At 47.4% G+C, this 18,937-nt stretch overlaps 1 protein-coding gene across 1 annotated transcript in view; it reads right to left on the bottom strand.

Moving 5' to 3' along the window:
- Positions 1-258: 258 nt before the first annotated feature.
- The window catches only part of GSDME (gasdermin E), a 48,268-nt gene continuing 29,589 nt past the window's right edge, over positions 259-18,937 (bottom strand). Inside the window, exons 6-10 of the mRNA XM_084787349.1 lie at positions 14,203-14,367; positions 12,402-12,529; positions 10,606-10,807; positions 9,375-9,448; positions 259-1,129 (exon numbers count right to left, since the gene is read on the bottom strand). Of these exons, the coding sequence (XP_084643475.1) occupies positions 896-1,129; positions 9,375-9,448; positions 10,606-10,807; positions 12,402-12,529; positions 14,203-14,367 (803 nt within the window). The 3' untranslated portion in view covers positions 259-895. The remainder of the gene's footprint in view (positions 1,130-9,374; positions 9,449-10,605; positions 10,808-12,401; positions 12,530-14,202; positions 14,368-18,937) is intronic.

Raw genomic sequence — 18,937 nt, 5'->3', positions numbered from 1 at the left:
ATCTCACTTTAATAGAAATTGTTTCTTTTGTCTTTGTTACTCTTCCTTATAATCTGAAGGGGGCACGTGGGTGAAATAGAGATGAAATGTACATGCTAACATGCATCTCACTGTTGCTGCTGCTGCTGGTGCTGCTGCCCAGAGGCATCAGGTATGATCAATAGTAACAGATGCTGTCAGTGGAATCAGAAGGCTTGGGGAGATTGTCCAAGCCCGCTGAAGCAGAATGACATCAAAACTGAACAAATATCAACCATACATAGTTCAGAATTGCCTTTTATAGACATTACAACATGTGGCAAACTTCCCAGAATGCACTGGAATTCTTCCAGACATGGTATGTTCATCAAAACCTAACAAAGTCAAATAAGAGGAATATATCTAAATCCTCACATCGAGATGGGTGAAATTAGATATTCTTAATCTAATTTTGTTTCATATAGTCAAGCAGCATTTATAGTTTCACAGTCGGTAAGTCATGTGCAATCTTTCTGAAAGACATGAACAACAGTAGCTTTCCTATAGCACTCACAGCTTAAGATGAGTTTTGAAGTCACCCTCAAGCTCTTCTTGTTTTGTGTATCAGAAGTGAGTGGAAAATGAAGTGACAGGTGGGTCCAGGACAGAGCATGTGACCCTCCTCTCAGTACCTCAGGTGTTGGAATCTGCCATGGTTACCATGGTCCCCTGTCTACTGGCGCGCGGGCCCCTGATGAACATAAACCATTTACAGTGCTTGCAGGCATTCACAGCAGGAAAAGTCTCTGCTCTTACTGGGCTTTGGGGTTCACCAGCAGGCTTTTAGCCTGCTTGGGCTCCAAACCCCAAAGTATTTTCTCAGTTCTGAAAAGTACATAGTCCTGGCCCAGTAGCATGTGCTGCTGACTGGCAGACATTAGTCGTGTTCTCTGCTCAGGGTGCAGAGCCCACTGAGAGTGATATGAAGAATCAGTGGGGAGATGCAAGAGTCCTTCGGCATGGTGGCCTTCGCAGAGCACTGCATCCTCTCCAGGGCGATGTCAGCAGAGGCAAACAAACGCTGCACGATCCCAAACCTCTCTGTGTCCCTCAGGGGTGCCAGGGTGGGGTCTTCAAAATCACACGCTCTGCCGTCAGACAGAGCATGGAGCTGAAATGACAAATTTAAACAAACTCGCTTCAAACTGTCCCAGAAAATCCCAGCTTAAATACCTTTTTAAAGAAATCCTCCCAAATAGAACAGGAAACCCATTCAATAAAACAAGATACGTGTTTTCCCTCCTCCTTGCCTGTATCCCTGTCTAAATCCTAGCTCTGTTACAGCCAGCTCCTCTAGCCCAGTAGTTAGATCAGCGTCTGTGCTTCCTTCCTGTGCCACCTGTAAGGGCTGATCTGGCTCTACTGATGGCATGAACAGTTTTTATGGGACACGTTATGGTAATTTAGTACGTATATAGAATTTATAATAATAAATCAGGGCAAGAAGCCTTTTTCCCCCTTCACACACTACTTTACGTGAATGCTTGGCACTCTTAGTTATTTTGAAATACAATGGTTTAACTATTACCTGAAGATCCCCTAGTGCCCTCCCATCTGTCCTTTGAAGCCCGTTACTGATCTTCATCCACCCTCCCCCCTGCTCGTCAAGAGACTGACTTAGTATTTCCACGAATGCACGAGAGAATCTGTGCTGTGTTTGGCCTGTTTCACTCAACAGTGACCGCTAGTTCCAGCCATGTTGCTGCCATTAAATAACAGGGTTTTCCTTTCTTGCAAGTGAGTAATATTCCACTGTGCGCTGACTTGCATGTTCTTTGACCCTCAGCCACTAGGGGGCATCTGGGCAGTTCTCACATTCTAGCTGTGACACAGCTCAACAACACGGGGTGCACATCTACTCTTCATATGATGATTTCACCTCCTTAAGGTAGATGTGGTGTTTTCAGCAGTTTCACCAGTTTTTAATGCGTGGAGTTAGTTCTGTTTTCTATACTGGCTATACTAATTACCTCCTCACCAATAGCGTGTAAGTTTTCTTGCATCCACCCTAGCATTTCCTGCATCTTTTTGATGATAGTCGCCCCAGTGACGACATGCTATCTCATTGCAACTTTGATCTGTGTTCCCATGCTGATCAGAGAGGCAGCATTTTTTTTTTTCATGTACATATTTGCCATTCATGTCTTAAGAAGTATCCATTTTGGTTTTAGCTCACTTTTTAATTGGATTGTTTTTAATGGCATGTGGCTTTTTTAGGTTTCTAATATTTTCCAGATGAATCCCTTGTCAGAAGACTACTTGGAAAAACTTCCTTGTGGTGTATTATATTTTGATGTTATCAAGTTCAACTGGTACAATTTTATTGAGAATTTTTGTATGTGATTCTGCAGTCGTCTTTTGCTGCCTCTTGGTGGGGTTCCTTCTGCTCAAACTTCTAAATAACGAAGCAGCACTTGGAATTATCTCTGGGTTCATCACCAAATCCTGGGCTAGCTTTAGATTGGAAATTTTAGTTACTGTTCTCATCTCATTATTGGCCTATTTCAATTTTATATTTCTCTTGATTCAGTTAGCTGAGTAAAGGTACCTGCTGCAGGTTTTCAAGTTTTGTAGCACTGTGGTTGCTGCAGTCACTCCTTATGATCTTGTTTCTGCCTTTGTATATAATGTCTTCTTTCATTTCTGTTTTAAGTCTTTATTCAACCACCAACACACACACACACACACACACACACACACACACACACACACACATATACATACACACACACACACACACACTACCCTGAGGCTTATTTGTTTGGAAATTTTTGTTTTTCTTTCAAAACACCAATTGTTTCATTGGTCTTTTGTGAGGGTTTTGTTTTGTTAAGAAAGGGTCTCTAGGCCGAGCGTGGTGGCGCACGCCTTTAATCCCAGCACTCAGGAGGCAGAGGCAGGCGGATCTCTGTGAGTTCGAGGCCAGCCTGCTCTATAAAGTGAGTCCAGGACAGCCAGGGTTACACAGAGAAACCCTGTCTCGAAAACCCAAAACAAACAAACAAGAAAGGGTCTCTCATTACGCATCCCTGTCTGTCCTGAAGCTCAGTGTGTAGACAGACTGGCCTGGGAAGCACAGAGACCATGCTGCCTCTGCCTCCCAGGTGTGCATCACTGCACCCAGCCTTTGTGTTTACTAAGTTCGGTTTTCTGCTGTGATCCTTTCTCTGTGTCCTTGAGTTGCCACGGTCCGTTGTCTGAGATCGCTCTGTGGTCTGATGTGTGCGTTTGCTGCTCTAACCTCCTCTCAGTGCTCTGTTCGCTGTACTGCAGGCTCCACCATGCTCCTTTCCAGCTTTGCTCCAGTTACCTACTAGTCACTAGGAACGTGATTTTTGTAATTTCTCTGGTTTCTTAAGTTTTACTCCCTTATGGTCTACAAATACACAGAATGTTCATGCTTCCTGTGCTAAGATGGACTTCGGGGTCATGTGTAGAAATACCATGAGGTCATGGGCTAAATGGTAAAGTGACAGGGTGAGAGCATGCGTGAATAGTTGAATTTAGCAAAGAAGTAAAAATGAGCATAATTATCCCTTTTTTTTTAATAAAAGGGAGATTACTAGAGTGTGGGTGTCTTCAGGAGTAATAATGGTTTCCAAAGAGTATTTTTTTAAATTAACAAAATAAGCATGGATTAATTCTTCAATAGAAGCAATAAAGTAATAGCTGTGGATTATAGTGGCAACAGCCAGCACCTCCATCATTTTCAAGGTTTTACAAGAGACCAAAAAAAAATTTCTTTTCTTCCAAACTAAACTGCTTTAAAAAAATTTTTTTTAAAGAAAAAGTCTCAGTTAAGGAACATCCATTCCTTTTTTTTTTTTTTTAATTTATAAATTAAGTATTTTGACCCTTTGATTTAGTATAGTGCAAAACTGAAGTATAAAAGTTTTATTTAGTACTTTGGTGTTCAAAAAGATTCAGTTATCATTTGTAGTCATTGACTTTAAGGCCTTTACTCAGAAATTAACCCATGGAGCTAGGAAGATAGCTCCAGAGCTAAGCTCACTTGGTTCTTGAGGAAGAGTAGATTTGGTTCCCAGTACCCACATGATGGCTTCTGATCCAGAAAGCCTGACCCCTGAGGGAATCAGGCATGCAGACAACACACTCATGACATGCAAAACAGCTTTTAAAAAAACTAGAAGGTTTACCCTTGAATTATTTTGGGGGGATCACCGACACAGACTTTATAACAGTAACGAGGCTCTACTGGAATTCAAAACTTAGCGGACGGGTGGTGCAACAGCAGCTGACGCACAGACGGCAAGGCCACTGAGGAGCACCTGTACCTCACCCTCGTGCCACAGGGTAAAAGACCATCGACTGGCTTGGAGGTGGGTGGGACAGAGAATGGATTATGAGGAACTGCTGGGGCCTTGACAGAACTTACATAAACGTCCTTCCTGCAAGAAAGTTCCTAAAAGCTCATCCACAAAATAAGAACATCTTATTTGTCCCTCAACTATATGGCAATGTCGGACAGTGCCTTGGCTTCATCAGATCCTTCCACCCCACCCTCCCCCCATTGCAAGAGACCTGAGCAGCCTTTCCCTGGATTTGACTCACAGCTTCTACGTAGTCTGTCTTACACCCTTTCTTCTTCTTGATGTGACAGAGCGTTATAGTGTGTCTTGGCCAGAGTAGACCAAGTGTGGATACGTGGTTATTCTTGATTTCTCTTTACAGCAAATCAACTTTTACAATCTTCAAATTAAAACAAAATAAACATGAAAGCTTATTTGTGACATAACATGTTTCAATAAGAGTGAGTTTGCTGCTGCTGCTGCTGCTGCTGCTGCTGCTGCCGGTGGTGGTGGTCCAGTTGCCTTGTAACTGATACACGCAAATGTTGCGATTCGGGTGTTCATAGTGGAGAAAAAAGGGAAGTCCCTGACTGTTACTTGTAGTCACCTCTCTGCTGTCATGTCTACAGTTGTTTGGGCTATGGGAATAGCAATGTTAAATTTATATATATATGCTCACTTCTGTATCTGGTTGCTGAACTGATCTATTTATGAATATATACTGGTCGCATTCCCTCTGCAGATTTATTTATAATCCACTTTTCCCAATGAGTATGACTCCTTGTTTCTAGTTTCCATCTGGGTGCCCCCCCAACTTTCACTTTTAATATGCATACATCAGTAAATGGCTTTCTTGTATCTGTGGGCAGCATATAGTTGACTATAGTGGGCGACTGGCTGTTTTTTGGACAGGGTCTCATGCAGCCCAGACTGCCCGTAAGCTCTCTCTGAGCTGAAGATGCCCCCACTTCCCAGTCTCTAGGATTACAAGCATCCACCACCATGCCAGACACTTTCTTACTGCTTTTTTTTTCCTTTTTGTTTTTTTCAATCTGTTCAGCCAATCTGTCGGTTGGTTGGTGAATTAAATCCAGTTATATTCCAGGTCATTATGTAGCTGTGTTTTCCCTGTTCTGTCCAGTCTTTGTTCACTCATCACTCTATTGGTGATTTGGTAATGCCCTGTCATGCTGAGGTCTCAGTGTTATTCCTTCCTTCCGTGTCTCTGTCTTGCTAGCAGGGCTTATGTATTCGCATGCTTAGATAATGGCAGCTGATCCACTCATTAGTATTTTGTAAAGGGCTGGTCCAGTGGCCATGAGTTCCCTCCATTTCTGTTCCTGTGAGACCACCTTGGTCCTCCTCACATTTAAAGGCTGACACTTCCTTCAGTGTGTTGGGAGCCACGTAGTCTTCAGCTATTTCATGAAACTAGCTTTTAAATGCCTTTTTTTTCCTCTTCCCCTTCACGAATTCCTATAGCACAAATATTTGTGCACATAACTCTGTCCCGGATGTCTTGCAGATTTTCCCCTGACCCATACCAGCCCCCTCGTCTACTGAAGTAATTGGAAGCATTATCCTTAAGTTCTGATGTGTCTCCTTGGGCTGCTTCTAGCTTCTTGTGGGGCCTTTGTGTGTGCTATTTCCTTGCCTGGATATCTTAGCTCCAGAATTTGAGGTTTTGTTATTTTTTTAATTAATATTCCTAACTCTGAAATTTTCATTTATATCCTGAATTGCTTGTCCTTGCTTCTTTGTATTGTTTTGTTTCTATTCTCTTGGATCTCATTACGTTTCCTTGGGATCATTACTGTGAACTCTCTTCAGACTTCCTTCTCGGAGATTATTTTTAGAGAACAGCTATTCTCTTTGGAGCTGGCTTGTTCTCCGTATCCTGTACATCTGCAGAGCATCAAATATTTTGAGGCACTCTCTGTAGGAAATTTTGTTTGTTTAAATGTCAATTGGATAGAGGCATGAGCTTTAGTTATGTGAGCTCAAAGGTGTAGCCGCCATGTGATTGACACCTTATCTGGCTCCTATCATCAGGGTCTAGAGGGTCATCAGTCACACTGATGACAGCAGTTCCTTGAGGTAGGCACAGAGCTTTGCAGTGAGAACAGGCTTCCCAAGGGTGTATTCAGCTGCTATGGACTCAGGATGAGATTCAGAAAGAGCTATCCCCAGGTCCATCGACGTCAACAAAGATCACACCAAGAGCTGTGGGGGACGATGCTTGGGTCTGTGGCACCAGAGCCTACAGTTCTAGAACCACAGGATGGAACCAGCCCCACACCCCAGGTCTTGCCAGATAAACACCTCTGGTAACCATGGGATTTAAGGTACTGCAACATAAACGAGCCCTCCGCTAGTCCCATAGGGGTGATTAAAGTTGCTGGGCTTTGCAGCACTGATAGCCACTTTCGTGGGGGTGTGGCGATCTAGACGGTACCTACTCCAGGGCCCAGGAGATAAGCACAAGTTTTACCCAGTACCAACAGCCCTAACCCAAAGTCTATGGACTATGGAAGACACGTTCCTTGGGTTATCCCAACAGTTCTGGTTTCTATGGTTGGAGGGTGCAGGGCACAGAGAATTCCCCTTTGTGGAGTATTATGTAGGCTTGGCCCTTGTGGTCAGTGGCTAAGCTATACCTAGGTCACGTAAAGCGTAAGCAATGCAGAAGCCAAGACTTAGGACACGGTTTGCCTTGAAGCTGAAGATTATAGATATGACCCCAACTACAGGCCCGAGTGATGCGGAGGCTTTTTTGCACCCACAGCTGGAATTCGAAAACTGTAGACAAGAAAACATCCCTAGTGCCCACTGTGGATGGATGCAGGCATCACCTGGCAGTTGGAGCCCTGATTGCTGGATTCCTGGAGTTGCGAGGCCAGGCTGGGGACTTGGCCAGCACCTGATAGACAGGTGTGTGTGAGGCTTGGGCTTTAGAGTGCAGCTACAGCCCCACAGCCTCAAGGTGGGAAGGTGAGGAGGAGCCCTGCTCCCATCTCTATGGCTGTGCTACTTGAGCCTGAAGTGGCAGGATTCAGATGGCACTGCATTCCACCCGGTGTGGGTACAGGACCCGGGGCTCCTGCCAAGTTAAGAGCCCTGCCGATTATGGGAGGCCCAACTCAGGTGACCGCCTGTTTACACAAGCTGGTTCTTCAGCCCGTTACATAAAGCTTTGAGTACTCAGGCTTCTGCAGTTACAGCTGCAGGCTTGCAAGATGATGAGGTTTGCTGTGCTTCTCCATTGTCTTTCCCTAGGCAAGTTTGTTGAAGGGCCGGGTACATACGGCAGGCACTGCCCTCACTGTTTACAGTTACAGGCACTTTTTTTTTTCTGATTTCCAGAGTTCTGTGAAATAGTTTTTCGCACATACCACCACCACTTGGCAATCCTCTGGTGGTTTTATTTATCAATATAAACAGCAATATTAGAAGTTCTAGGATATTTGAAGGAACTCGTGTAGGTGCTGTCATTGTTATTTGTGTTTCCTGCTCCCAGAACCTTTGCCTGCAATTCCTTTGACTTGGAATGTTTTCTCTACTGACTCAAATATATCCTCTTACTGGTTCACAGTATATGGTTTACATATTTGACACTTTGCCTAAAACCCACCAGGAAGACTCTTCAGAGTTACCTGGGCTTTCAAAAAAGGAGTGCCGGTAGACTGGGCGCCCTCTTTTAAGTCAGTCACTCCAAGTACAAGTATGTAATGCACCACTCGTGCAGGAGCCTGGCTCTTTTAAAGAACAGCAGGATGTCTGTAGACACTACCTGGATTACCTAAGGGTACCTAGGAAGATCTTTTAAAAGAAACAGGATATGTCTTTGTTGAACAGCATCCAAAGCAAGCCAGCGCACCTGGAGGTAGCCGGTGAAAAGGCAGCAGTCTGTCTGTTCTGGAACTCCAAGGCTAGGTCCTGGCTAGTCATAGAACAGCAGCCAAGGTCAGAACCAGAGCTGACTATAGTATGAGTTCATTAAGGCCTGGCTCCCTTAGCACAAGCTTCTTCTTTGTATACTTCCTGAATGGTTTTAATTGGTCCCCTAAATACTCAAAGCAACAGACTTTGGAAGTGCTGAGCACTCACTGCTGCTCACCATCACACACAATTAAGACAATTACATCATTTCTATAATCAAACCACACTAGCAGCCATCACCCCCAGCTGGTCTGAGATGTGCTGGCATGCTTCCAAGTAGCTGAGTGTACCCTGGGGCATGGGAACTGTGGTCAGTTTGTTTGATGGCATCTGGCCAGCTGTGTGATCAATACCTAGTGGTCTTGGTTTCTGACACCACATAGAGCAACATCCAAGACAACCTATGTGGTTTGGTATTCCCGGAGGACATACAGAACACAGGTCGGTCCTGTCTAGGCAGTCTGCATTGCCAGCTTAGCTCCGTGGGGTAGCGGTAAGCCCTGGCTCTATACCAGACCTTAAAATAAGTGACCCCGGCATGCCTTCCCCCAACACAGCCTGTGTGAGAGCAGCTGTCTCTGGGCAAGCTGGGGCAGCCTGTTGCTGGTTCCTGTGCTAACTGCACTCTTGGTAACTTGAGAGCCTAGCTCCACTCTGAGGCTAAACTCATTACTAGTCACTTGCCCTCTCAGTGACATTTCCAGAGAGCACCAAGCTACTGATACTCTAAGAAGATAGAAGAAGCTGTCTCCTCCAGACAGCACCTCTGAGCTCATCCTGGCAAAGACGACAACAAAGTAGCTTCAATTCATTCCACACAACTGCCGTGGCCAACAACAGGTTGTCAGGGCCAGGCAGCACCAAGCTATGGCCAAAACCTCCAAACTGGGAAAACTACATGATTTAGAATCTGCAGATGGAACCACTTTGCAGTTTCTTGAGCAAACACTGGTCTGGACCTCAGACCTCCCATAGCACCCATGTGTTACTGATGACACCTGTTTATACTGTCTCAAGCTGACAAACTACAGGTGGTTTCCAGCTGGGCAGTGTCTGTTCTCATCCCCGTTCCCTCCTACCCCACTGTCCCACCCGAAGGCTCCTTACCAAGTGGCACAGCGTAGGAATAATGTGGAGTTTACAGCAAGTCCCCAGGAGAACTGTGGCGTTATCTGGCATTTCTGTAGAAAACATGAATTGTGGTCATGGTCAAAAAAAAAAAAAACAAACAAACAAGTTCTTGGAAGCCAGGCATGGTGATGGATACGTGTAATCTCATCGTTTGAGAGGTTAGACAGAAGGACCCGCCTGAGCTATGCAGTGAGCCCTGTGTTTCAAGGAAAGAGCAGCCAGCCCTAAGTGGTACCTAATTTGTATTTCTTTACCTTGTTCCCACCAGTTAGAGAAAGTAAATGTGTGGCCAAGCCAGGTGCAGTGGCACCCCTTAATCCCAGCACTTGGGAGGCAGAAACAGGCTATCTCAGTGGGTTCTAGGTCAGCCAGAGCCACACGGACCATCTCAAAAGCAGGAACGTGGTCACATTTGAAGGCGGTGCTGGTTCTCTGTGGGGTCTCCCTGGGACTCCATTCACTAGAGGATGCTCTTTGACACTGAATTTGCTAGTCAGAAAGAAGGCCATGGGCTCTGCGAAAGGATAATTGGCTCAAAAGAGCTAAGGTAGAGTGGCTGGAGCCCTTCCAGGCAGCCAGGCTGGAGCTTCTGTTTTGTCTCTGGTTTGCTGGGGTGTATTCTTGCTATATAAGCCAGAATAGCCTCAAGTTTGCCATCATCCTGCCTCTGCCCCAAGTACTGGGATTTACAGGCATGAGTGACAACACCCAAAAGACCCTGGGGGTACCTCTAGGGGCGCATGGCAGGACACTGCTCAAACATGAAGGGCTCCATCACGCCACCAGTCTTTCTGGGAGAGAAAGCTTTGAGAGGACTAATCAAGCTATACCAGAGACCCCTGCCGGCTCCCCACCCTGCTGAAAGGAATCCAAATCAGTGCCATTCCCGCCTGCCTTAAGTGCCTCCCCGATCCAAAGCAGAGATCCTAAAACGATCCTTCATCATGACCTTGGAGCTGCTAGGTCACCTAGAATAGTGACCACTCATGAACTTATGACCACCCGTATCAGCTATATTGAAGATGACATGTCACCGAGGCTGTGACCCAGAGACAACAAAAGGGCAGGCGGGAAGGGGCAGCGCTGTAGGTGATCCCACCTGAAAAGCACAACACAACCGTCCAACGGAGTCATGCCTCTGACAAGGAGGCCCCCACCCCAGGCACAGCAGACATTGCCCGGCTCCTTTTTGTCTTGGTTTCCATACCTGCTAGCGCACTGACCAGGAAGTAGGCTGTTGCGAAGAGCTTCTGGTTGTAGACCTCATCCTGTGGGCCAGGACGCTCCCCTTGTACCCTGCACCCCACCAGCTGCAGGAAGCCTGTGAGGTCCTGCTGCTGCCTGCCTGTCAGTTCCTCCGTCGCCAATTTAGCCTGTGAGGACCAGAGGCCGTCAGCCATATCATCACACTACAGGGAGAAAGGGAAGAAGAAAGGCTATGATGAAGCCGGAACCCATTGAAGTACCACCCGAGTGATCCCCTGCTTCACTTCCCATCACTCCATGCACTTAACCCTCTCCAGGAAAAGCCAGAACCGAGCCCCTTTCTATACTTTGATGCTCTCTATGGGCCTAACTTTCCTCCTAAGGACACAGTAAGGCAAGCCGTGCCGAGTACTCTCTTTCCACAAGGAAAGGGAAAGAGTCATGCAAGAAATACTGGACAGAAAGAACCTTCCAGACCATGACAGGGTATTGAGTTTTACCAGACACCAGGAATAAGTGACTGCATATCAGACTGATGAACAGGACATAAAAGCAACATCCCTTCCTGGTTCTCACACTCTAAAAACAGCTAGCTAAACCTAGTATGCCCCCAGCTCTCGGTGGGAAGGCACTGCCCATGAGCCGGTTCTGAGCCCCTGGACTTCATAGACCCCCCCTGTGCCCTCTCTGACACCCACCAGCAGGCAGCTGCTGTGCCAAGCAGGGGTCCAGCCTGACATCTCCTTTCAGAAGGAGCTGTTTAGGAAGTAAAAGTCATGGGATTCTGAAACAGTTGTGTTGTTCCTAGGGTTAAGCCCTGCATCCTCCAGAAGGCAAACTGAACCCTTTGGGCAACTGCAACTCTGTCTCTGGTTGCATACTAGGCTCTCCAGCACAGTCTCATTCCAAGTGGGAGAATAATAGTGTTCTTCTGGACACGTAAGCATTTGAACAGTACAGAAAGAATAAAAGTGGAAAACAAAGTCACAATGAAAAGAAAAAAAATTTCAAAGCCTCAGCCTCATTAAGTACAAAAAATAAATAAATAAAACAAAAGGCTGTAGAGAGGCCTGGTGACACTCAGAGGAAGGATAGCAGGCTACCAAGAAGAGACTTGATACCCTATGAGCATATACAGGGGGAGGAGATCCCCCTCAGTCACAGTCTTAGGGGAGGGGAGTAAGGGGAAAATGGGAGGGAGGGAGGAATGGGAGGATACAAGGGATGGGATAACAATTGAGAAGTAATATGAATAAATTAATAAAATATATTTAAAAACAAAAGGCTGGGCTGACAGAGGGTGGGCAGCTGGTGTGTCCCTCAAAATTTGGCAGTTGCAAAACAAAGTGAGAGACACCTACTTGTCTGTGCTCTAAGTGGGGCAGGCTGACAGGCTCTGCCATGCAGCCCCTTGGCTATGAGCCGAGTGCATGTCCACCTGCAGTCTCAGAACAGGGCCTCATTTCGAATGAGTCCTTGCAGGTGTAATCAAGGTGAGAGTCAAAGGAAAAAAAGCACCCCGCATCCAATTATGGCCGTCCTTAATGAGTTTTGTGTCTAGAGAAGATCCCAACACAAAAGGGAAGACACGGCAAAGATAAGGGTGATGCAGCCAGCAGCCAAGGAATGTCAGGAGCCACCCAAAAGTCACCAGTCCCTCTCTGCCTGATGTCAGCTTCAAGTTTTAGGGTTAAAAGGATGTGCTGACACTTAAATTCAAATTCTCCCCAAAACCCATCCTGAGGGGTCTAGCCTGTGCACATTTTCAGGGCAACCCTCCTCCCACCCCAACCTCACCACTTGCTCCAGGGCCATGAGGAGCTCCTCATCAAACAGGACAGTCTGCAGGAGACAGAACAGCGCCATCTGCTGCTGCCCAGGCAACACCGCAAAGGGACGGAAGCTCCTTTCCAGATGCAGGGTTGCTGGGGAAGAGGAGAGGGAAACACAGGGTCAGACCTAGCTCACAACCTGTCTCTCCGTCACCAGTTCCTTCCAAAGGGCTCCACGTTCAGAACTAGCTGTGGGGCTTGGAGATACGCAGCACCCCAAGTGATTCTTAACAACCAGGGGGGACTACAGGAAAGGGGGACGGGGAAGCCCACTTTGACATCCCCAGCCTCACCCTTCTCTGCCTGTGCAGTGCTAAGCTTGACCCGGAAGCCACCAGGGCTCTTCTCTGACGTGGTATCTGCAGAAGTGCATCCTCAAGGCTGAACCACTAAGTGTAAGCCATCCTGGCTTCCAAATACATCCTTCCCGGTGCTGACTAGAAAGGCAGTTTGGCATGGTTTTGTTTTCAATGTGTGTGCATGTAAGGGCAAACATGGCTTCCACTTTCCCTCCTGGTGCCTTTCACTTCTGTTCAAGATAAGCTCAGAGTGCACTTTGCTATGCTGCTCACATCCTCTTCAGGGACCCTGTCCACTGAAATCCTCTTCTCTCTCCTAATGACAGAAGTTCCTAGTTAAATTAAACCAAAAAACAAAACAAAACAAAACAAAACAAAAACAACCCACGGGCTGAGGTGGTGCTTTCCCACTGAAGGCTTCATGCTGGTATTAAACACACTGTCTTGCTGATGGAACGCTAGGAAAACAACTGCTGAAAGCCCTACAGGTTGGACTCAGAACTCCTGAGCCACATCTCTAAAAACTTCTGTGGAATACAATTCAGTCTTCCCCAGTCCCTGCCTAAAGAGCTGTTCTGGTTAAGCCTGGGGGTGGGGAGGGGCTCAAAGACCAGCCCAAGCCGCCTCTGCTACACCTGTCATCATCCCCAGCAGCCCAGGGAACTCCAGCCAACCAGGGTGGCTGACTCCCCGTGGAGCAGTGGGAAAGAAGAGCCAACCTCACACTGTCCTACAGCCCGGCTCCTGCTGCAGCCACACCACCTTGCAAGTAGAGGCTCTAAGTTAAGTTAACTCTTGTCCCAGGAAAGATCTACCTTAACCCTGGGTCTCCATCACCCTGTCCTCTGACACTGGCTTTTCGTGCCAGGAACAGCATCCTCCAGTTAGGGATTTACTGAAGGCCAGGGAGGGATCTCTCTTCTTGCTTTGCAAGGCAGAGCATATCCTGAGCCAGCACTGGTTTCTGCTAAGCCCTTAGCTCATCACATGCTTCTCCTTTTCCTCACCCAGTTCCCCTCAACTGCACACTGTTCTCCCTGCACCCAGCAAAGCAAAGCAACCCTAAAGTTGACAAGCTCCTGGGAACAGAAAGAATTGCATGGGCAGTTTGGGGGTACAGCCCCTCTGCCACATGGGTGAGGAGCCTCCATGGCTTTTACCATGCTGACAAAGAGCAGCCCGCCATGCAGTGAAGCCTGGGGTGTTAGAAAGCTGGTTCGGGTCCTAGGGGCTCCAGTTCTGCTCGTGACCGGCCATTCTCAGTAGTCAGCCAGACTCCGTGGTTACAGGCAAAGACAACTGTCAGGCCCCGGCCTCTCACTCTGACCCACCTAGGATTCCATTCTCTCCAAAATCACAGCCCCCGAGATCTGGCCCTCTCTAAGATTCAAGGGGATCTTAAAGGCCACATCCCCTCTTGAGAAAGAGGGTCCACGTCTCCATCCGGATTATAACCACAAGCGATACCTTGTTTTAAAACATGTAGTGGTCCATCCGGTGAAGAGACCTCCTGACCCGCATCCAGCATGTCCAGGAACGCAAACTCTCGGTAGGCCAGGGGGTCCAGGTACACAGAGTCAATTTTCCTCTCGTGTTCAAAGCCACCCTGCTTCCCTTGGAGGAGGCAGAGTTCTGTAGTGGGGAGAAAGGCCAAGCCAGGCACAGGTCAACACAGCTCACATGCAGCTCACACTCACCTTTGCCTGTCTCAGGCTGTGGTAGGAGAGACACACACAAAAAAAGGCTTTTTGCTTCTGAGATGGAGCCTGACGGCTTGAATGTGAAATGTCTCCCATGGGCTCGTCATAGGAGTGTTGGGTTGCCAGTCGGTGCTGTTTGAGAGGTGCAGCCCTGCTGGAGGAAGTGTGTCACTGGGGGGCGGGCCTCGAGCTGTAACTGTCATCCAATGTGATCACAGCTTCCTGCTCCCGCTGACACGCCTCTGTCCCTCTGTGATGGACTCTTCTCTCCCTGGCACTGTAAGCCATGTTAAACTCTCTCTTCCTTGACTCGCCTTTGGTCACAGGGTTTCATCACAGCAACAGAAAAAGTAACTAATAAAGAGTTGTACTATAGCCCAGGCTGACCAGATCCACCTGCCTCTGCCTCCCAAGTGTGGGGTTACAGACCACCACGTCTGCTCACCTGAGGACTTTCACACTAGGTCTGACGAAGTGTAAAGTGACTGAAGGAATTGTCCTGTACTACAGCAAGTTTAGGAGACCCTGTTGGGTCCTTCTGTGTCCTTGTCCTCTTAGATGAGGAGGCACTTGTCATTGATCACAGAGAAGGCGCCTCTCCCTGAGTGTGTGTTACCCCTTCGGAGGTGGGTCAGGAAACCCTAGATTTTGTCCTCCACCATTTCCTCAAATTCCTTCACTGTAAAATATTTTGGGGTTTCATGCCCTAATGTCATCATGGTGAGAGAGAACCAGAGATGGATTCTTGGCTGAAGCAGATCCCAAGCAGTCACCTTAGCACAGAAGTTCTCTGGGCCGGGAGTTAGACACCCTAGCCAAGAGGGGCAGCGGGGCACAGGGCTCAGGGATGGCAGCAGTGTTTCCAGACAATTGATTACCTTAGGGAGACCAGGTGACAATGGTATAGGTGATGAGAAAGCAAGCAGGGGCTATTTGCAGGGCAAAGCTCATCAAACACACCAGTGTGGAAAGTATTTGAGCAGGTGAATAAAATGGTCTGATTGCAGCTTATAAGCCTCACTACTGGGCTGGAGAGATGGCTCAGTGGTTAAGAGCACTGACTGTTCTTCCAAATGGACCCGGGTTCAGTTCTCAGCACCCACATGGCAGCTCACAACTGTCTGTAACTCCAAGATCTGACACCCTCACACAGACATACGTACAGGCAAAACACCGATGCACATACAATAAAAATAAATAAATAATTTTTTTAAAAAGCCTCACTACTAACTACACTGCTGGGTGGAAGAATACAGCGGACTTCTGAACATGGCGTATGGAAAGCAGGGAGGCACTACAGCCACACCTCAGACCCCGAGAGTGCCTTGCGATTACGGGACATGCTGAGGAGCTATGTCACTGCTGGGGGCATCAGATCCAATCCACACTGAAGGATAAACAAACGGCCACTGCACAAGTGCAAGCTCAGTTTCAGAATGATGAAGGGTGCCTCTGATTACACCTGTCAGGGCTTTCATGGCAGCTGAAGACACAGAAGTGGGGGGACAGGGGTTGGGGTTGACTTCTCAGTCACAGAACAGCTCAAGTGGCTGTCCAGGGTAACTCCGCCATAGGCAGCAAACACAAACAGGCACCTCCTAAGGGTCCTTCCAGCTCCAGCAGGTTTGTTGATGAGACTTGTGTCAGAATGTTCTATGTGGAAAGTGACAGGAAAAGAGAGAGAAGTGGACTGTTAGTGGTTATGGACCCAGCCACAACAGGCAAAGGTGGGTGCCCAACAGAGGACAAAAGTTGTGGAGCTGCCTCTAAGGCCAGGGCATGAGAGATGAACCAAAGGCAGGGATGGGGCCTGAGGGAGACAGCAGAACTCAGAAAGCGTAAAAGGAGAAAGAAGGAAAAAACAGGCTACCCCAAATGAGCTGTAGGAGGCCTGACAGGAAAGTGCTTTTTTTTTTCCTGGCCTACAGCCAGCAAGGACCTCCCAGAGTTCATGGCTATATCTTTACATGGGCCCCATTTGCAAAAGACCTTTGAGGAATGACACACATTCACAGTAGTTAGAAATGGAAATAATGTGTGCTAGAAATGAATCGATAAAAACAATTGCAGTTATATGTACACAATGGAATACTACTCATCCATGAAAAAGAAACTATCATGGACCCAAAGAACATTAAGCCCAGACACAGAACGACAAGAACTGTGTGATCACATTCATTTGTAGAATCCAGAATAGTGAAACTCGCTGAAGCAGAGACAAATAGTGACCTCCAGGGCCTAGGATGCAGAGGAAATGGAAGCACACTGGCAAAATGACCCAAAGTTCCAATTATGAGGAAGGTTCGAGATCCAGTATACCAAACTGTGACAAGCGTTAACAATGCTGTTACCGTGGAAACAAATGTGTGGGTTTAAAACAAGGGTGATAAGAGCCCTGGGGAGGAGCACCCGTGTGGTGGCTCTCAACCACCCCGAACTCTAGCTCCAGGGCATCTGATGCTCTCTCCTCTGACCTCAGGTGCCAGGCACACGTGTGGTTGCATGTACACTCACGCAGGCCAAACATGGATGTACATAAAATAAAGTAATCTAAAAACAACAACAATGACAAAAGAAACCACGAGACCTCCACTGCAGCAGCAGCACCATGTTGATATCTGACCTAGAATCTACCTACGTGCTCAACAACACCTGAACAGGTCGAGAAAACATAGCACGTTTGCATAAAGGAATGTTACTTAGCCATTGAACAAAGTCCTATCCTGCAGGACAGCACGGATGAAACCAGGAGAACATAGGTCAGACACAGAAAGGCAAACACCATGTTCCTTTGCTCACGCCGAGTCTAAAGGATGCTGCCCTTCCACAAGGAACTCAAGGCAGCCATTCTGTTCTCTAAGACTGAGAAAGGGACGGGGCCAGACAGACAATCTTGGCTGGGTAGTAGGAATTGGACTTGGCTATAGCCAACAGTTATTGAGTGTTCTTCTCGAAAAGAAATGATAAATGTCGGGCAGCAAGTGACTCAATAGGTAAAGCGACTGCCACCAAGCCTAACAATGTGAGGTGGATCCCTAGGACACACATGGTAGAAGGAGAAAGTTGACTCCTATGGGTTGTCCTCTGATCTCTACACACAGGCTGTGGCACACACACACACACACACACACACACACACACACACACACACACACACACAATGCCAATTGTATGAAGTGTTGGCTGGGTTTGCCAAATGATCCTGAAGAAAGTAACAGAGTACCCAACCCTTCAGTGGGATCTGCCTGGAAGGCCCCCTTGGAGCATCTGCACTGGACTGAACCATTCAAGTGCACACTGACACTGCTTATCATATGCTGACACGGGAAACAATCTGGTCACCTTTAGTTAGGTGTGTCGGGGCAAACAAACAGAAGAGGAAGAGGATAAAGAAAAGAAAGAAAAGGAGGAAGGAAGCAAGGAGGAAAAGAAGGAAGAGAAGAATCTAACAGTGTCTGCGTGTGGTGGCATAAGCCTGTGAGTCCAGTGTTTGCGGTGGAGGCAGGGAGATAAGGAGTTAGTTCAAGAATCCTCAGCAACAAGGCTAGTACAGTGCCAGCTTAGGCTACATAAGATTCTCTCTGTCTCTGTCTGTCTGTCTGTCTGTCTGTCTGTCTCTGTCTCTCTCTCTCTCTCTCTCTGTCTCTCTCTCTGTCTCTCTCTCTGTTTCTGTTTCTCTCTGTCTCTCTGTGTCTGTGTCTGTGTCTGTCTGTCTGTCTGTCTGTCTGTCTGTCTGTCTCTCTCTCTCTCTCTCTCTCTCTCTCTCTCTGTGTGTGTGTGTGTGTGTGTGTGTGTGTGTGTGTGTCTGTCTGTCTGTCTGTCTGTCTGTCTGTCGTTCTCTGTTTCTGTTTCTTTCTGTGTCTCTCTGTCTCTGTCTCTGTCTCTGTCTCTGTCTCTCTCTCTCTCTCTCTCTCTCTCTCTGTGTGTGTGTGTGTGTGTGTGTGTGTGTGTGTGTGTGTGTGTGTGTACTAGATGCACTGGGGATGTGGTCACCACCCCTGTGTTCTGAGCAGCCCAGATTTGTCTTACCTAGCATTCTTGATCAGTTTCTTAAAATTGACACTGTCTCTTAATGTCACCTCAGGCGAATCATGTCCACCCCCCAAAACACAGGCTTCCCTTTGGCCGGATGAGCAGGCCAGTGAGGGAGGCTCAGTGTTCTGTTTCATGCCCATTCAGACCCTCAAATGTGCTTTAGTTGGATGACGTTAGTGATCCGCTTCCCACCTTTGCAGCACAGGGGTGTGGCAATGTCTCATGGGCTACATGAGGGGCAGCATGTTCTCACAGGAGACCAGCTCACCTTAGCCCCTTCACCAAGATCAATGGGAGAGTGGCAAACAGACACGCTGGTAGTCTATTCTCTAGGGCAAAGGTCACACTTAACAAGAGTGCACAGTTACAGTGACCATAGCTGCTCATCTGCCAGCCTCAGCAACTGTCACACCCAGGCCTTCGTCCCTTACCTCCACCCCAACACCACACCCCCTTATGCCATTTTC

The sequence above is a fragment of the Acomys minous genome (assembly GCF_964271855.1).
Source record: "Acomys minous genome assembly, chromosome: 6".
NCBI lineage: Eukaryota > Metazoa > Chordata > Mammalia > Rodentia > Muridae > Acomys > Acomys minous.
The sequence above is the reverse complement of the archived record's forward strand: the minus strand, read 5'-3'. Positions and strand labels throughout refer to the sequence as shown.